Genomic DNA, 16,239 nt, shown 5'->3' with positions numbered 1-16,239 from the left:
GAGTATTACCAAATACAGTAATTTTCCAGGGAACTTATAACAGCAAGGGTATTAACTCCGATATTAAGGCCAGATTCCAAAGTCGAATACAATGATTGCACAAAGCACAGGAAATGTCTTTATTGGTGCTCCTCCTTCGTGAGAGGCTCTGAAACAAGGGGAAGCGGCAAAGGCTGGGGTTGAAAATTATGTTCTTTTGGACTGGGTCAGGCTGCCCCTGTTCTACAGCGGGCTGAGCCCCCAGCGAGCACCAGGATAAAAATAAAACCGATGTGCAGCACTGGCAATCCAACAAAGCAATTCATGTGGATAGCGTTTGATATAAACCAGCTAATAGCTGTTGCCTTGCAGCCATTACAAGGAGAACAAGTCGCTTTTCTGCACGGTGGAGTCATCTGATGTTTGCTTTAATTTCTGGCAGATCGGGGCAGCGTGAGTCAGATGCTCTCACAGCTGGCTCGGCCGGGGAGGAGGCCAGCAGGGACCCTGACTCACCAGAGCCGCCGCATTCCTTCCGAAAATCCAGCTCAGCGACTGGAAGCGCAATCACGGGCTGGGGGCAGCTCCAAGGTTAGGGAAGGCGGGAGGAGCGCAGCACTCCGTACGGGTGGCAGGCAGCGAGCCCGGCCCAGGGTAGGCGCCCCGGGGCCGGGAAAATCCCAACAGACGCGTCTCCTTGGGACCGCCGGCAGGGCAGGGCAGGGCAAGGCAGAGCAGGGCAGAGCAGAGCAGAGCGCTCGCCCCCTCGCCGGCGGCAGAGCCCGGGGCTGCTGCCCCAGCAAGCCCCGGCCCCCGTTACCTCATTGCCACATTCCCTAGCGAGTGAGCTCAGCTGTGCCTCGGCCCCGCGCCTTTTATGGTCAAACAACTTTGCCTGGGCGAGGCTTTTTTTGCGAGTTGGGAGGAAGCGCCGGGGCTCGGCCGCTCCTCCGCCTCTCGCTGCTGCTGCCGCCGGCGGGCGGGCCAGGGCAGCCGAGCAGCCCGGCCCCGACAGCCCCGGCGCCGGGGGTGGCATTCCTCGCTCCCCCTGAGGTGAGTCTCTTGGCTCGGCTTGGCGACAAAGCCTTTGTCGTTCGCCCCGGGGGTGGCGTGGAGGGGTGCGGGTTTCCTGCCGATCCCTCCCGCACGCCTCTGCGTCTCGGACAGAGCGCCCTTCGCTCTCGGTGCTGGCTCGGGGGGGATGCTTGACCCTCCTCTATAAAAAAGCAGGTTTGTGTGTATATGCCTGTGTGTGTGGTTGAGTTTTCTTCCCTCCCGGTGGAATGGAGGCGACTCGGCGCTCCCGCACAGCCCCAGCAGCGGGGGAGAGGGAGGGGGTGCTGCCGGGCTCTGCTCGGGACAAGCTCTCTTTTGTGTGCACATGGATGACCGAGACACCTCGCGAGCCTTTTTCCAGATGTGCTCGAGAGAGGAATCTGGGGCCCTTTGTGCATGAAATTTGCTTAATTTATGAGTTTCTGTCTCCCTGGGAGTGCCCTGAGAAAGTGCTTGCAAAGTCGTAGAACTTTCCAACGTTTTAAATACGTTTGCATAGCTTTTTGGAGTTTTCTCTGGTTTTTCTTCCCTCTCTTGCATAGGGAGGAGGGAAGCCCAGCATCTGTGAGAGAAGTTAGTAGCTCCGAATAACCCCCTCCCCCAGCCCGGTTGCTTTAAGGCTTTACCTTGCAGCTTGCATAGCTGATAGACTTTGCTCTCTTTGAAGCTTTGTAACTTTGGGGCAGGCTGGGAGAACTTTCTGGATGAAAAGCAGCATAACTCCTGAATCTGTTTAATCTGTTCTTAATACTCTTTTTTGTTTGTGGGTATTTTTTGTTTTGGTGGGTTTTTGGGTGGGGTGGTTTTTTTTTCTTCTCTGGCTCCCCCCAGTTGGGAAGAAGTTGGGTAATGGGGCAAGTACAGATAGGATGTGTGGAGCTATAGGGGCTCTCAGTGTGGCTGCTGCCGAACTGCTTTTACCAAGAGAAGTGAAAAATGTCACTCAGCTCTCTGCTTCTCCAGGTTCCTCCTGCTTTTGCTACCCTGGGCAAGGGGCAGAGCTGTTGAGAGTGGTGTCATGGCATCAAAGAAGTGAAAGCTGTCCGGATATATAACAGGTGGCAGACCCACCATGAGACCTTCTGGGAACTGACTCTCTTGCTGAAGGAGGTGTCCCTTGGTTCTGTCCTCTTACTTCCTCCTTCTCTCAGAAGGAAGCGGTGTATGAGGCAACTTAGGTATCCCGACTGTGACCTTTGGGGCATCTTTCTTCATAGCTCCGTTTGAGTCATCCTAAATGCTGTTACAGCAGGTAGAAAAATCTCTCCCCTTGGGGTAAATGTGAGGATGAGAAAGATTTGAGATTAGTTCTGTTGGCGTGACACTCCCTCCTCTCCCACAGCTCTCACAAACTGCGCCACAGGACCTGTGAGAGCTCTGTGTTTCTGGTAAGGCTTAGCTGGCATTGGCAACGTCCCAGGGCTGGAGGGGGTGACTCTGCAAGGCCAAGCTTTCTCAGCCGGTTTGGTCTGTGTATGGGTGGACAGATAACCAGAAGTGAGGATGAGCAGGGGCAGCTGCTGGGTGGAGACAGCCCTGAGCAGAAAGTGCCCTAAGCACGACACAGCTATGGGGAAATGGGCTGCTTTGGGTTAAAGGACATAGCAGCTGCTGGGTGCAAAGCCAGTGATTTTTTTTTTTTTGTGAGGCAGCCAATGTCCCTAGACTGTGTGTTGACTAACCTCGTGATTAGAAGTGACGCTGTCATTGTAGCGTTCTGCTCATAATGCTGTCAAATCTGGTAGAACTACTGCCAAGTGGTTCATTACACCCTAGTGAAATAGTGGAGCCTGAGGCAAGAGTCTCTAAAGAAAGGCTGGAGGTCTTTTTAACAGCTTCCAAAGCTTGGTGGGAACTGCAGAATGGAGGGAGTTGGTCAGTCCCTTCTGACTGGCAACTCTGTTGACCCCTAAAAGTTTGGAGGAGTGAAGACAGACCTTGCTAATTGCTCTTATGCCTTTCCCATTCCGAATCCAGGGGGAATGCTCAGCACAGCTTTTTGGCTTCTGCTTATTGTTGCGGCCTCATTCTCCTTTTGAAACTCCCAGAAGAGTTGTCCAAGTGTATGCATCTTATCAGCACAGCACAAAGGGAAGGAAAAGTTCAGCAGCGTGGGCTTTGTTTGTCTGTGTTGCCACACGCTTGTGACCTGGGGAAGCTGGGGCAGGTTGCCGCTGTATTGTGCCACACTGCGCTGAGTCGTGGGAGCGCTTGGAAGGGGGCATGCAGGTCCCGCCAGCAGCGAGGGATGAATGGGGCTGGGCGGATGTTTGTGGCACCGGGGCTGTCTGTGGCAGCAGCTGTTATTGTCCGCGGGAGAGGCCGCCAGTGCCGAGGGGCACGGACTCGGACGTGCCAACGTGAAAAGCTGGCACGGAGCCCCGGTGCTGACGGCAGCCCTATTGTGCTGGGGTGTTAGCAGGGCTATGGGCATGCCAGGCTTTACAACAAAGCGTCTGGCTCCGCGGAGGCTCCTAGCACGGCTGAGCTGGCTGGCCTGCATGGCAGGACCAGAGGAGTGCTAGGGATGCGTCTCTGCTGGGGAGCCCCGCCGTTCCCCGGGCAGCCGGCCCGGGGGGCATCCTGCGCTCGCCGGAGCCGAGCGGGCCGAGCCCCTCGGGGCCCGGGGGCGGCGGCATCCGGGGAGCGCTTCCTCCCTGGCGGGGGCGGAGCGCGGCCGGGGCGGGCAGGAGGCGCGGGCTGGCATCGCCCAGCTCCGGGACAGCCTCTCCTGCCCTGCCGTGCGGGCTCCGGCGGCATGGAGGGGCCTGGAGGTAAAGGATGGAGGTGCCGGGGGAGAGGGGGCGATGCTGGCGCTGTCACAAGCTGAGCTCGAGAGGCACGGGCTGGCGTTATCGGGAAAGGGGAAAAGGAAATGCTGAGTCCACTTCTGGGGGCATCCTTTGGGGAGCGGGGATTACCCCCCCCCCCCTTTTGGTCACCACAGGTGCAGGCTTCCAGTGCAGTGGAAATCTGGGTTTTCTCTATTGCGAGAACGCATTTGTGGTTAATGCCGTCCTGAGTTGAAATGGTGAAGTGTGATGGCTCATTCGAGCTGTCTGCAGTTTCTGTTCTTCCTTTTTCTGTGCTGGTCTTGTAAGTGCACTGCTCGGGCACCTCAGCCTCTGGCCTGAGTTAAATTCCTGTATCCCTCTGTTACACTTATTCTTCTCCATTAATTTCCACTCTGGCCCAAGGATGACTTCATACAGGTTTCCTCCCTCTTCTCTCCTGCTAGGTGCTGAGAAGATGGCCTCCCCAGGTGCCCCAGGGACCCGCATGACGTCCACAGTCAGCATCAACATTTCTACTCCTTCCTTCTACAACCCACAGAAGAAGTTTGCACCTGTGGTTGCCCCTAAACCCAAGGTGAACCCCTTCAAGGCTGGGGGTGCGTCCGAGCCGTCGGTGCCCCCACCTCCTGGTCCTGGTGCCCAGCGTGCTCAGATAGGGAAGGTGGGGGAGATTCCATTACCACCCACGTCCCTGCTGGCAGAAGGTAGGTGAAGGCTGGCATGGCCAGTGTGAATATGCATTTCGGGATTCTCAAGGTGGGAGGTTTGTAGCTGGGCTGAATATGAGAACAGGGGCATAACTGCTCTAAGTGATGGATATTCTTGCTGTAGAGGCTAGCAGGTTCTTCCAATCCATTTATCTCGTTACAGGAGATCTCAAAGTACATAGTGTCTCCATTAGGAAAGGAGGGGAGAGGCTGTCCTGCACTGCACTGAAACTGAAGGAATGCAGTGGATTTTTCACAGTATTCCCTGAGTGCACAATTGTGTAATTGCAGTTGGTTTCTGGCTAGCTTGTCTGAGAGCAAGTATGTTGCAGAGTTGACCCTGATAATGATGAATCACGCTGTTCTCCTTCTTGTTGATTGGTCTCAGCTCAAGCTGGTTATCTCTGACTGTCCTTGTGGACTCTGCAATTGCCATATTTGACGCTGGAAAAGAGAAGGGAGAAATAATTGCATGAAAGAATAGTGGCAGCGATGGTAAACAGGAAGTGAGATTTAGAGTTTAGTTTTTATGGCTTGTACAGTTCTGTGCTTTTTCCTAGTGGTTTGGGTTGGGTTTTCCTGTGTAGAGTGACTTCTTGTTTCACTGTGGTTTTCTTACTTCTTTCTTTTTTTTGGTGTGTGGCCTGTTTTTTTGTTTCCTGCAGTGGTAGAATGGGGTTTTTTGTTCTATGTTTTGTTGCTTGGTTGGTTTTGTGTCCTTTGCAGGTTACTGGTTGTGTGACTCTGTAGTTTGAACTCATGGTCAGCATAGGGTCGCCAGGAATTTCTGTAAGGGACCCTTTGCTAATCCTTTATACTGCCTGTTTCCTCAAGGCTCTGTCAAGTAAAGAGTGTGCCTCAGTCGGAACAGATGTGTTCAGAGAATGCCAGCTGCTGATTTAAATTTCTTTTCTTTCACTGTTTAGCAGAGACTACAGCACTGATGTTTTCTAGGATGACATGCTAAGTTAGTGGGCAGCTGACCTGATGGTAGGAAGATTTGTGTTGTCCTTAGAGGAGAAGAATGATTAAGCCATTTTTCCCATGTCACAAGGACATACTGATGCTTCTGCCTCCTAAAATTGTACGAGCGAACTCTGATGACCTATTTCTTGTATGTTGTTGGCTGGAATCTTTCTTGTGTATGTGGAAACCAAGGTCCCCTCTTAGGACTTGCCATTTTCTGCTGTAGTTGTCTGGATTAGGAATGTATCTGTCAGAAGGTCTCAAAATGACACAAATACTACCTGAAGTAGACAGATCTTAAAAATTACTTTTCAATATACATTGGGAGTGGAGCATTAGGTGTTGCTTGCTCTGCTTCTCCTATTGTTAAAGTGGGCGTTATGGAGTAACTAGACAGAAGAACTAGCAAAAGAACCATTTTTCATAAGCTGTTGTGTCATCACTGGGTAGGGGCTGCCAGCAAGACATCTGAAGTACAGATGAGCCACCAAAACTCAGTCATGGGAGAGAAATGTGTCTGATTTGATCCTTCTCTGGTGCATATCTTCAGTCCTTCTGTGCCTTTCTTGCAGACTCTCCAAACAAAATGTAGTATGATACAGAGCTGTAGCAGTTGGACTCTGTCTTAAATGACAGGATGGCTAAGTTAATATTGCTGTAGGAATGTTATATTTAGTATTGATTATTCTGTAAATCTGGTAAAACAACTTTGTGGGGAAGTTTCTTGTCCTGTGAATAATTCATAAAACAGGCTTTTAGTGCATCTGAAACAATGTGACAACAGATCACGGGTTTTGTTCCTTAAGGTTTCAATAAACCAAAAGGTAAGCGTGTACAAGCTTGATCCCAAACTGTAATTTCGAAGGAAAAAAAATACATAGTATTACTCCCTCCCCCCCAGCAGAACTTCTGCAGCACAAGAAGGCTTGGAAGAGGTGATGCATACCAGGGCAGTTTATGCATTCCACAGGGCTAATAAGATTTTGGCTTTCATTTTCTAAAAGAGCAGTATCGTCTCCCTTAGGTCACAGATGAGAAGTCCTTATAGAGCCTTTTGACAACAGCTGGATGTGAAGATGAGATAATTTGATTACTGCTGTAAAAAGTTGCACTTGGAGTAGCTGGAGTGAAAAGCTTGGTCTTTCACCCTACTGCTCATTGGGGCTAGCTGGAAGAGGGGTGGGTGTCTGGAAGAAGGTGTGCAGAAGTTACACCTTCTCATCTTCAATGTTCTTTGCTGTGGTCAGCAAGAGGACACTTTCTCTTTCACTAGCAAAGGGAAGAGGAATCACATTTATTTGTCTGTGTTGTAAATAGAAAGTGGTTGGTTTTGCCTGCTCTGCCTCTTTGGCAAGTATGAGTAGGTGGAAGCAATGGGGTTTTCTAGAAAACTGAGGTGCTCTGATGCCTTTCAGCCTGCTTAAAAGGGTTTTGGAAAATTTCTCATGTCCTAAGGGATATTGGGTGTGAAGACATACTAGCCTCAGAAATCAAAGCTGGTTTTTACCCCCCAGAAAAACAAAGATGTTTCAAAGATTCTTCATACATAAAAGGGGTAATCGGACCAGCTTGCTTTTTTTCCCCCACACTTGTTTCTTGTAGTGCTTACTATCCTGCTGTGAGATGCCAGCTTATTTTCATGTAAAAACACAGGCTCTGCAGGGTCCTGGGTTGTCCACTGGCATTCCATGTCTGCTACCCTGTGTTCAGTAATCTGAGCCAGTTACTGGCAAGGGAAGGGTATGCTGGGGACCAAGGAATAAGACAAGGAGTGGGAAAGAGCATAGCAAGACATGTTTCCCAAATATACAACAACTCTGCCCAGTGACTAATAGCAGCAGCTACTGAGGAAAGATTAAGTGATTATGTAAAGATTTGGACGAGATGAAAAACGATCTGTGGAGTTCAGTTGTCCTTGATGAGTGCTGAGGTCCTGTGAGTACAGGGAAACCAATGTGAACTCGCTGCCCAGAAGGCCAGTGGAATCCTGGGCTTCAGCAAAAGGGATGTGACCAGCAGATCGAGGAAGGACTCTGCCTCTCTGCTTCACTCTTGTGAGACCCCACCTGGAATGCTGCATCTGGCTTTGGGGTCCTCAGCAAAAGAAAGATGTGGACTCAGAGTGAATCCAGAGGTGACCACGAAGATGATCCGAGGGTGGGAGTACCTCTTTTAGGAAGACAGGCTGAGAGAGGTGAGGTTTGTCAGCCTAGAGAAGAGAAAACTCTGGGGAGAACTCATTGTGGCCTTCTACTGCCTTATGGGGGTTGTGAAAAAGAAGGGAGATGGACATTTTAGGTGTACAGATGGTAAAAGGACAAGGGTTTTAAACAGAAAGAGGGCTGGTTTAGATTAGATGTCAGGAAGAAATTCTTTACTTAGGGGGTGGTGAGGCACTGGAACAGATTGCCCAGAGAGGTGGATGCCCCATTTCTGGAAGTGTTCAGGGTCATGCTGGATGTGGCCCTGAGCATCCTGATCTAGTGAGTGGCATCCTTGCCCATGCAATGAGGCTTGAACCAGATATTCAAGGTCTCTTGCATCCCAAACCACTCTGTGATTCTGTGGTCCTGCTTGCTGCAATGCCTTCAAGAACTCTCCTGGCTAGGAGTAAGAAATTATCTGAAGTCGCTTTTATTCTCATTCTTCCCTGTAGACCTGCCACTGCCACCTCCTCCTCCACCTGGAGAGGATGCAAGCTTCTCCTCAAACTGTGCATTTCCACCACCCCCACCACCCTTTGAAGAGCCTTTTCCACCAGCCCCAGAAGAAGCTTTTCCTTCTCCTCCTTCTCCGCCGCCGCCTCCTCCTCCAATGTTCAACGAAGGACCTGTGAGCAAGGTTCCTGCCCCACAGGTGAGTGAGGTCCAAGGAAGTGTGGTTTCTGTGTGATGCTCTGTGAGATGGGACAGCTTCTCACTACTGTCTGAACTCAGCAGCAGGAAGCTCTGAGATCTGGGAAAGCAGGAAATACTACCAGCCCATGGACCAGCACAGGTTAGGGTCCCCTGGCTGGGCTGCAGCTCTGTGGGGAAGGACCGGGGGTTCCTGATGGACAGTGAGTTGAATTCAAGCCAGCAATGCACCCTTTACCTTGTGGCAGTAAAGGCCGACCAACCCCATGCTGGACTGCACTTGGGAGAGAAGGACAAGGACAGTGACTACTCCTCCCTTCTGTGTTAGTGAGGCTGCATCTTGGAGGACTGTATTGAGCTCTTCAGTATCATAACCCCTCTGGAATACTGAATGAGATGCAATCCAGTGAAAGGTCATAACAGCCTTTGTGGGTTGGAGCAGAAGAGGCTGCTAGTGCAGGGGTCTGACTGGAATCTGCAATACCTAAAGGAGAGCTGGAGAGAAGACAGATTCTTCTTACTTGGGCACAACAAGAGATAATGGACAGAAGTTGTGGCAAGGGAAATTCCTCTTGGACAGAAGAAAACCTTGTTCCACTCCAAGGGTGGCTCATTGCTGGCATGTGTGCCTAGAAAGGCTGGGGAATCTGCATCATTGAGAATGTTGTGAAATTGTCTGGACAGGGCCCTGAGCAACCTGGTGTTGCTTGGGAATTAGCCCTGCTGTGAGCAGTGTTGGACTACAGATGTCCAGATGTCTTTTCCCACCTAAATCTGTCTGAGAGCTTCCTTGGGCTGTGCATTTTCCCACTGTTTGTGGACCTTTTGAGACTGTGCCCTTTTCATCCTCACCAAATTGTTTCCGATTCAAAGCAAGGAGCAGATCTGTACCACAGTCCACAGTATCAAAATATGCTATTTTAAGGGAATTATACACCTGTTTCTCTGGCTGTTCCTGTAACATGCTCTGCTCCCTTTTTCCTTGTGGATGGCGGTGTAGGTACGTGGCAAGATGAGCAGCGTTGATCTTGAGATTGACTCACTGTCTGTAATGTTGGATGACATGGAGAAGAATGACCCCTTCAAATCCCGGGTGAGCTGTCCAGAATGTTGCAGGTGGAAGAAGAGATGACTGGTTTGCTGAAGAGGTAGTGAGAAGGGTGCTACTGCAGATTAAAATGTCAGGATAAACCATGGCATGGAAGTGTTCGTGAAGGACCGGAAAGCAAGGATCTTGCAGCTTGTCACACTGCTAAATATGTCACAGTGTGGAAATTCCTCGTGTTCTGGGTCTGGGATAGCTGCTGGCTGACTCACTACAGATGGCATATTTTCTCTTCCATCTTGCTGATAGTTGCCTGTTTTCTCTCTGCTGCTTCTCTTTACAGATAACTCCAGGATCCACAGGTTCTCTGGAGAAACCATTGGCTCCAAAAGCTCCTGTGGAAATACCTTCTGCACCCAAAGATACTCCTCATTCCTTTCCTTCCAAATTCACACCAAAGCCAAGTGGAAGCTCATCTTTCAAGCACTCTGGGGTGGATTTGAACCCCACCCCAACCCCATGGGCAGCCCCACAGCAACACAAGGAGCCCCAGGCACCGGTCCCTCCACCCCCCTCTCTCTCTTCTGCTCAACCTACGCCTAAATTCACCCCATCTCCTGTTACTGGCTCTCCTAAGCCTGTGTCCAAATCAGGTGACAATGTTCCAATGGCTCCCTCAAATTCTACAAGATACCCTACCTCCCTTCAGACTCAGTTCACAGCCCCTTCAGGCCCCTCCTCTAGACCACAGCCCCCCAATTTCACCTATGCCCAGCAGAGGGAAAGACCTCAAGTGCAGGAAAAGCCACGCCCAACAGAACAACCTGCTGCTGCAAAAGACAAGGTAAGGGAAAGAGCAAGAGCCATGGGACTTCTGTCTTTGGACAGGCACCTTGGGAGGATGAGGGCACATCTGCCTCAGGCTATGGGAGGCTGTTACCCATCTGAAAGAGAGATGTAACTATAGAGATAGTGGTGGAGGATTTCATGTAAAGGTGGAAAGAATCAAGCACAGTGGATAGCAGATGGTTCCTAGAGATGAACAGAGAGGACTTGTAAAGGCAAGAAAAATAGGTTTATTAGGGACAGGGTGGGAAGGAGTCTGTCCTTTGGGATTGAATATTTCCTCTTCATGCAGCATAGACCCACAGGTTCCAGTGCAGATCCACCTCGGGGGAATTCCTGTCTGACAATGAAGGAGGTAGAAGAGCTGGAGAAGTTGACCCAGAAACTAATGAAGGACATGGAGCATCCACCCTCAGCAGAGGCTGCAACTTCTGGTGCGTGCCCTCAATGGACAGCAGTAGGATTAAGACTGTGATGGTTTTTCAGCTCTCCTGATCCGTTTCCTCATCCATTGACAGAGCTCTGTGGCTTCTGCCGGAAGCCCCTCTCACGAACCCAGCCAGCTGTGAGGGCCCTGGACCGCCTCTTCCACGTGGAATGCTTCACCTGCTTCAAATGTGAGAAGCAGCTGCAGGGGCAGCAGTTCTACAATGTGGACGAGAAGCCCTTCTGCGAGGACTGCTATGCTGTGAGTCACTGGAGTGAAAGCTGCTGGAGAGAACTGAGCTCACTGTGGTTGTTCTCTCTTGTTTTACCTTGCTCCTTCATCTTTGCTTTCTGTGCTGTGGCCTCGCAGGGGTGGGAGATCGGATTCATGTGTCTTACTTGTTTTCTTTGGGCTCAGAGCACCTTGGAAAAGTGCAGTGTCTGCAAGAAGACCATCACGGACCGGATGCTGAAGGCCACTGGTAACTCATACCATCCTCAGTGCTTCACCTGTGTGATGTGCCATACCCCCCTGGAGGGGACCTCTTTTATTGTGGATCAGTCCAACCAGCCTCACTGTGTGGATGACTACCACAGGTATGGAGACAGCACGTGCATGTGGTGTATGAGTGAGGGCAGATTGCCTCACACCTGCTGCTTTTTGCTGCACTATGGGGTTGGCTTGCCTATGCCATCTGTCTGACATTAAGTTAAAAATAAGTTAACAAAGTATTAAGGTGTCTTTTCCCCCTAAACATTTATTATTCCTCTGCTGCTAATGCCATTGAACAGCACTGAGAAGCCTGCCTTGAATATCAGCACGGTGGTCATGGTGTCCTCCATGGTTCTGTGTTGCAGGAAGTATGCTCCACGCTGCTCAGTCTGTAGTGAACCTATCATGCCAGAGCCTGGAAAGGATGAGACAGTGCGTGTTGTTGCACTGGAGAAAAATTTCCACATGAAATGTTACAAGTGTGAGGTAAGCCTGGTAGCCCCACTCATCCATGTCTCCTGTGCCCATCACCAGGAACTGGGCACCTTTGTTGTCTGTGCTGACCAAACACTGAAGTTGTTTTGAATGAATCTGGAGTGTTTTTGAAGCATGTTCAGAAAAAGATTGGACATTCACAGGCATGAAGACACGGATTATGCAAGGCTGTTGCATTGTCTAACACCCCAATACATCAGCTTGTATATAGAAGGGGAACTTGCTGGGATTGCTCTCCCTTCAAAACAGCATCTCCCATTAGCACCACCACGGACAGGGCAGTGTACTGTGAGCGATTATCCTGACCCTGTGGGGCATTTCTTAGGTCCTTGAATTCCTTCACCCTGTTTTTGGGCATCATTGAGTTCCCTCCCTCTTCTTTTCCCATTCAGGATTGTGGGAAGCCCTTGTCCATTGAAGCAGACGAGAATGGGTGCTTTCCTCTGGATGGGCACGTGCTGTGTATCAAGTGTCACACCGTCCGTGCAAAAGCAGCAGCGCGCTGAGGAGCTCGGAGGGGGCGTTCCCTCGGGACCCCTGCACTCAGTACCCCTCCCCTCCCTGCCATTGTCCTACCCCTCTGCCTGACAAGGCAGACTGCTACCAATGGAGACTATGCCAGTGCAGTTTTTTACTCATGTAGGATTCACTGCTCCTAGACTTCACTCTGCACGCCCACCAAGAAAGGACCTCTTCTGTCACTGCTTCCTGGCCACAGTGTATTCCAGGCTGGAGGCTGTGATCAAGGTGAGTGCTCAGTTGCAGTTCCCTCAAGACTCTGGAGGAGAAAGATCAGATCTCTGCCACCGCCTGGTGGAAGAAGCAAGACCTGGTGGCAGGTGCTGGGAAGGGCTGAGAGCATTCTTCAGTTCCATGGAGCCAAGAACGATGATTTGACTTGAGAAGCTGGAAGCCTGCATCTTGGCACCACTTCTGTATTTTATTTTATATCTTGTGACACCTTATTATCAGGATGTCTTCCTCTGCCTGCTCCCTCACCTAGGTTAGAGTGTGGAGCAGAAGGTAGTAGGAGTCTGTTACTGTTGCTGGAAAAAGCTAACCTGCTATAGCTTTTCTGTCTCTAATGGATTTTACTGATTTACTGTCTTGTCATCTTTTTCCTTAGCCAGATTAAACTGGCAGTGTTTGAAATACTATTCTGAGTTTGGAAACTTTTTTTTTTTAAACAAAAAATCATTTTCCTCTACCCAAAATGAATTGTTTCCCAGTGCGGTTTCTGGACAGCCAGGCTGGGAACCAGAGTAGCAAAGCAGTCCAAAGAATGCATGTTTACAAATAAAGGTCGTTGTAAGGATGGGCAGCACATGGTGAGGAGGCGTCTCAGTGTGTGGATGAAGATTCAGCAGCCTGAGGAACGTCTCCTGTTCCAGTAGGGTTTCTTTCACTGCCGTTGGTGAAAGCTGCAGTGTAATTGCAATGTACTGTCTGGCTCCAAGTGTTACTGCACTGAGCCCCATTTCCTGGACTAGAAACTGTCTCAAACTGAACAAACCTTTTGAATAACAACACTGTCCAACCACTGTTTGCGTTCAATAAAATGTGTGGTTTTTTTCCATTAACCTGTGTCTGCTGTATTTGTTCAGCCACCCATGAGACTTGCTGTCTTTGGCAGTAGAACTGCTTTGTATAGCTTTTTTAGTACATTGCCAAATGTATACAAGGCTATTCCACCCAACCTGAAGAGATCAGGAGTCTGAACATGGCCTTTCTCTCCACCTCTGGTCTCCTTTCCAGATTTGTATTTTTCTGTACCTGAAGAGTAGCTCTCATTTAAAGCAGTGGAAGACTGCCGTTCAGTACAGAAATATTGTAGTCTGCTTCACATATAATTTAGATGTGGGTATTCCAGTGAGATGGAAGTGGATTGTAATTAAAAGTGCACACTGCCCCTGACTATTGCTTCTCAGAAAGCGTTTGATGCTTATGCTTCTAAGCATGGTACTGTGATGGTCACTAGGTAAAACTCTTCTTCATGGTAAGCACCAGTGTTTCTATACTTCAGAGATGTGAAGCCTATTCTTAATCTCTTGCCAGTTTGGGGAAAATCTTTGACTCCTTGCAAATTGATCCACTAAATGTCTTGAGATTTTCTATAGACTGAGCAGAGAATAAACAAATTTTTTTTTCTTACTGTAGTTGTTGCTAGTTTGTAGGCATTGTTGTTAGAGGTTGTTGCTAGGCCATGTTATTAAATGCTCGTGCCCACAACCACCAAGAAGTGCAGAGAAGAGCAATGCTGAGGTAGAGAAGCACTAATTCTCCTCCTCCCAGAGCTATCAGAGCTTTGGTGTCTGGGTAGGAGACCTATCCAGTGGAGTCAATGGGAAGGGATTACCTTGTGGGTTAAAGGGAGGTTTCCCCTCTGAGGGGTATGGGATGGATGTGTAGGGAGGGGGGAAATCAAAGGCAAGAAACAGGAGTGATTAAGGATGGGAAGCACCATGGGAAAAATGGACAGGAAAAGGGCACAGGAGTTAGCTGCCTGTATAGACTATGCTTGTCTGGCTGTGCCCTGTGTTGTGTCAGCAGTGCAGTCTGTCCATGTCTTCATAATAGTTTTTTTTTTTTTTTTTTGTTCCCTGTGCCTGGAATCTGTTCTGTGCAAATGGATCTAAATGCCAGCATCTGAACAGACCTGAGTGCATGTATATTGTGTGGGTGTGTTGTTGCCAGCAAAATCAAGTCAGAGTAGCTGGTAAGGTAAGATATTTGAGAGCCAGGACATGGCACAGCTGTGGGTCTGGCTAAATGCTGTGAAGACATGTGTGAGTCAGCTGCTCAAGCTCCCAGGAGCTGAAAGAGAAGAGTTTGCATCTGTGTGTGAGGACACTGGGAGACCAGGGAATCCTGGAGCCAGCTGCTGGGTGGAGCCAATGCCTAAGGCTAACTCCTGGAGGGCTCCAGGGTGTGTGTGTGCTTGTCTGCATGTCCACCACTGCAGCAGGGTTGCAGGCCTGGAGGATTGGTGTATCCTGGTGCCAGCAACTGAGAGCAGCTCAGGCTCCAGGGCGTGGAGCTAGCTGCAGGATGGCTGGTCTTGGGCACTAGAGGGATCCATCGAGTGTTTCCCTATAACAGGTTCATCCTGATCAGCCAGAGCCGGGAAGAGGATTAGGCTGTTTGTGCTGTGCTTGCATGTCTGCTGTGCTCTCTGCCTCCGGCCAGTCGTGTACAGTGTGTGTGTGTTTATATGCGTGCACACATTATATACTTGGGGATTTTCTGTGCATGAATGCCTATTGGGAATGCATGCTCAGGCTTGCTACTGGCTGTACCCTGAGGACATGGAACTAACAGCCTCTTCTATACTAGGGCAGCTGATTCAGCAGCTCCTAACATTTGGAGAGGACCTCCCTTCTCAGAGCAGGGTCAACCAGAGCAGGTTGCTTTTTAATACTTTAAAGGATGAGACCTGGATAATCTGTTCCAGCTTTAACAACTTTCACTCCTAAGTTTTTTTCTCATCTTCAAATGGAATTTACTGCATTTTGGTGTGTTCTCACTGCTGCTTCTTTCACTGGATACCACTGTGGAGTGTCTGGTTCCTATTTTATTCCCATCAGGTATTTATGATAAATGATAAAAGCCACCCAAACATTTTCCTCCCGAGGCTCCAGCTCTCTCAGCCTCTCCCTGTATATCAGATACTCTAATCCCTTCAGAACCACTGTGGCCTTTGACTGGGCTTGCTCCATTAAGTTTATATCCTTTGTACTGGGGACCCCAAAATTGGACACAACACTTCAGGTGTCTGATCAATGCTCAAATAAAGAGGAATAATTGCCTCCTTCCAGTAACTGGTGATGAATTTGCTGAAATGCAGCCCAGGTACTGTCTTGCTAAAGGGCTCAGGTGCAACTTTCTGTTCACAATGGCTGGCAAGTCCTTTCCTGCAGAGCTGCCTTCCAGTCCTCAGCTTGAACTGGCGCTTGAGACTATTCTACCCCAGTCATGAGGCTCTGCCTTTCCCTTGGTTCAACTTCCTGAATCTCCTCTCTTCTCATTTCTCCTCCCCATTAAGGTCCCTCTGCATGGCAGCAAGTATCTGAGGTATCAACCACTCCCACTTCTCTATCACCCCCAATGACAGGCCAAAGTTTACATGTGCATGACACAAGCTCATAATCTTGTGACAGCTTCATCAGGGCTTATCTGCTAGCTTGGGTATCTGCGAGGTAGCAACTTCACCAGTTATCTGTACTTCATGTTAAACACATCTCTTACTAAGACTGATGTACTAAAAACTCAGAGCTTTGCTTTTCATCTTTCTCTCTTGCTGTAGTGACAATGCCTTGTGTAGCCATGGTCTGAATAGAAACCAGTCTTCTTGCATCAGGTTGCAGTTCTTTAGATCTTTGCTTCTTAGCCCTCCTGTCATCTATGCATAAGCAAGGCCTTCCCAGAAGCAGCAGTGTTAATTTACAGCCTTAAGAGTTTAGAGCATTATACAGTTATGGAAACACTGTTATTTCTAGCAAGTCACATTGCTGAATGTATAGCACTTACCTTCACCAACCTGGACTTGAAAAATAAATCTTGAGATAGCTACTCTTCC

The 16,239-nt window shown here is 49.4% G+C and overlaps 1 protein-coding gene across 11 annotated transcripts in view; it reads left to right on the top strand.

Moving 5' to 3' along the window:
• The window catches only part of ZYX (zyxin), a 29,518-nt gene extending 16,275 nt beyond the window's left edge, over positions 1-13,243 (top strand). For 3 of the 11 annotated variants that reach the window (XM_088159103.1, XM_088159100.1, XM_088159101.1), the window contains 9 exons: positions 4,274-4,534; positions 8,160-8,359; positions 9,359-9,451; positions 9,747-10,247; positions 10,542-10,683; positions 10,768-10,937; positions 11,094-11,272; positions 11,534-11,654; positions 12,056-13,243. In XM_088159103.1, coding sequence (XP_088015229.1) covers positions 4,285-4,534; positions 8,160-8,359; positions 9,359-9,451; positions 9,747-10,247; positions 10,542-10,683; positions 10,768-10,937; positions 11,094-11,272; positions 11,534-11,654; positions 12,056-12,169 — 1,770 coding nt within the window. In that variant the 5' untranslated portion in view covers positions 4,274-4,284 and the 3' untranslated portion in view covers positions 12,170-13,243. Of the gene's footprint in view, positions 1-428; positions 571-895; positions 1,033-1,484; positions 2,094-3,703; positions 3,810-4,273; positions 4,535-8,159; positions 8,360-9,358; positions 9,452-9,746; positions 10,248-10,541; positions 10,684-10,767; positions 10,938-11,093; positions 11,273-11,533; positions 11,655-12,055 lie in introns of those variants that run through there. The other 8 variants (XM_014884221.2, XM_088159099.1, XM_088159102.1 and 5 more) reach the window with 8 other exon arrangements.
• Positions 13,244-16,239: the final 2,996 nt, after the last annotated feature.

Source organism: Sturnus vulgaris, chromosome 2 (genome assembly GCF_052056855.1).
Source record: "Sturnus vulgaris isolate bStuVul1 chromosome 2, bStuVul1.hap1, whole genome shotgun sequence".
Lineage (NCBI taxonomy): Eukaryota > Metazoa > Chordata > Aves > Passeriformes > Sturnidae > Sturnus > Sturnus vulgaris.
This window is presented reverse-complemented; position numbering and strand designations above follow the sequence as displayed.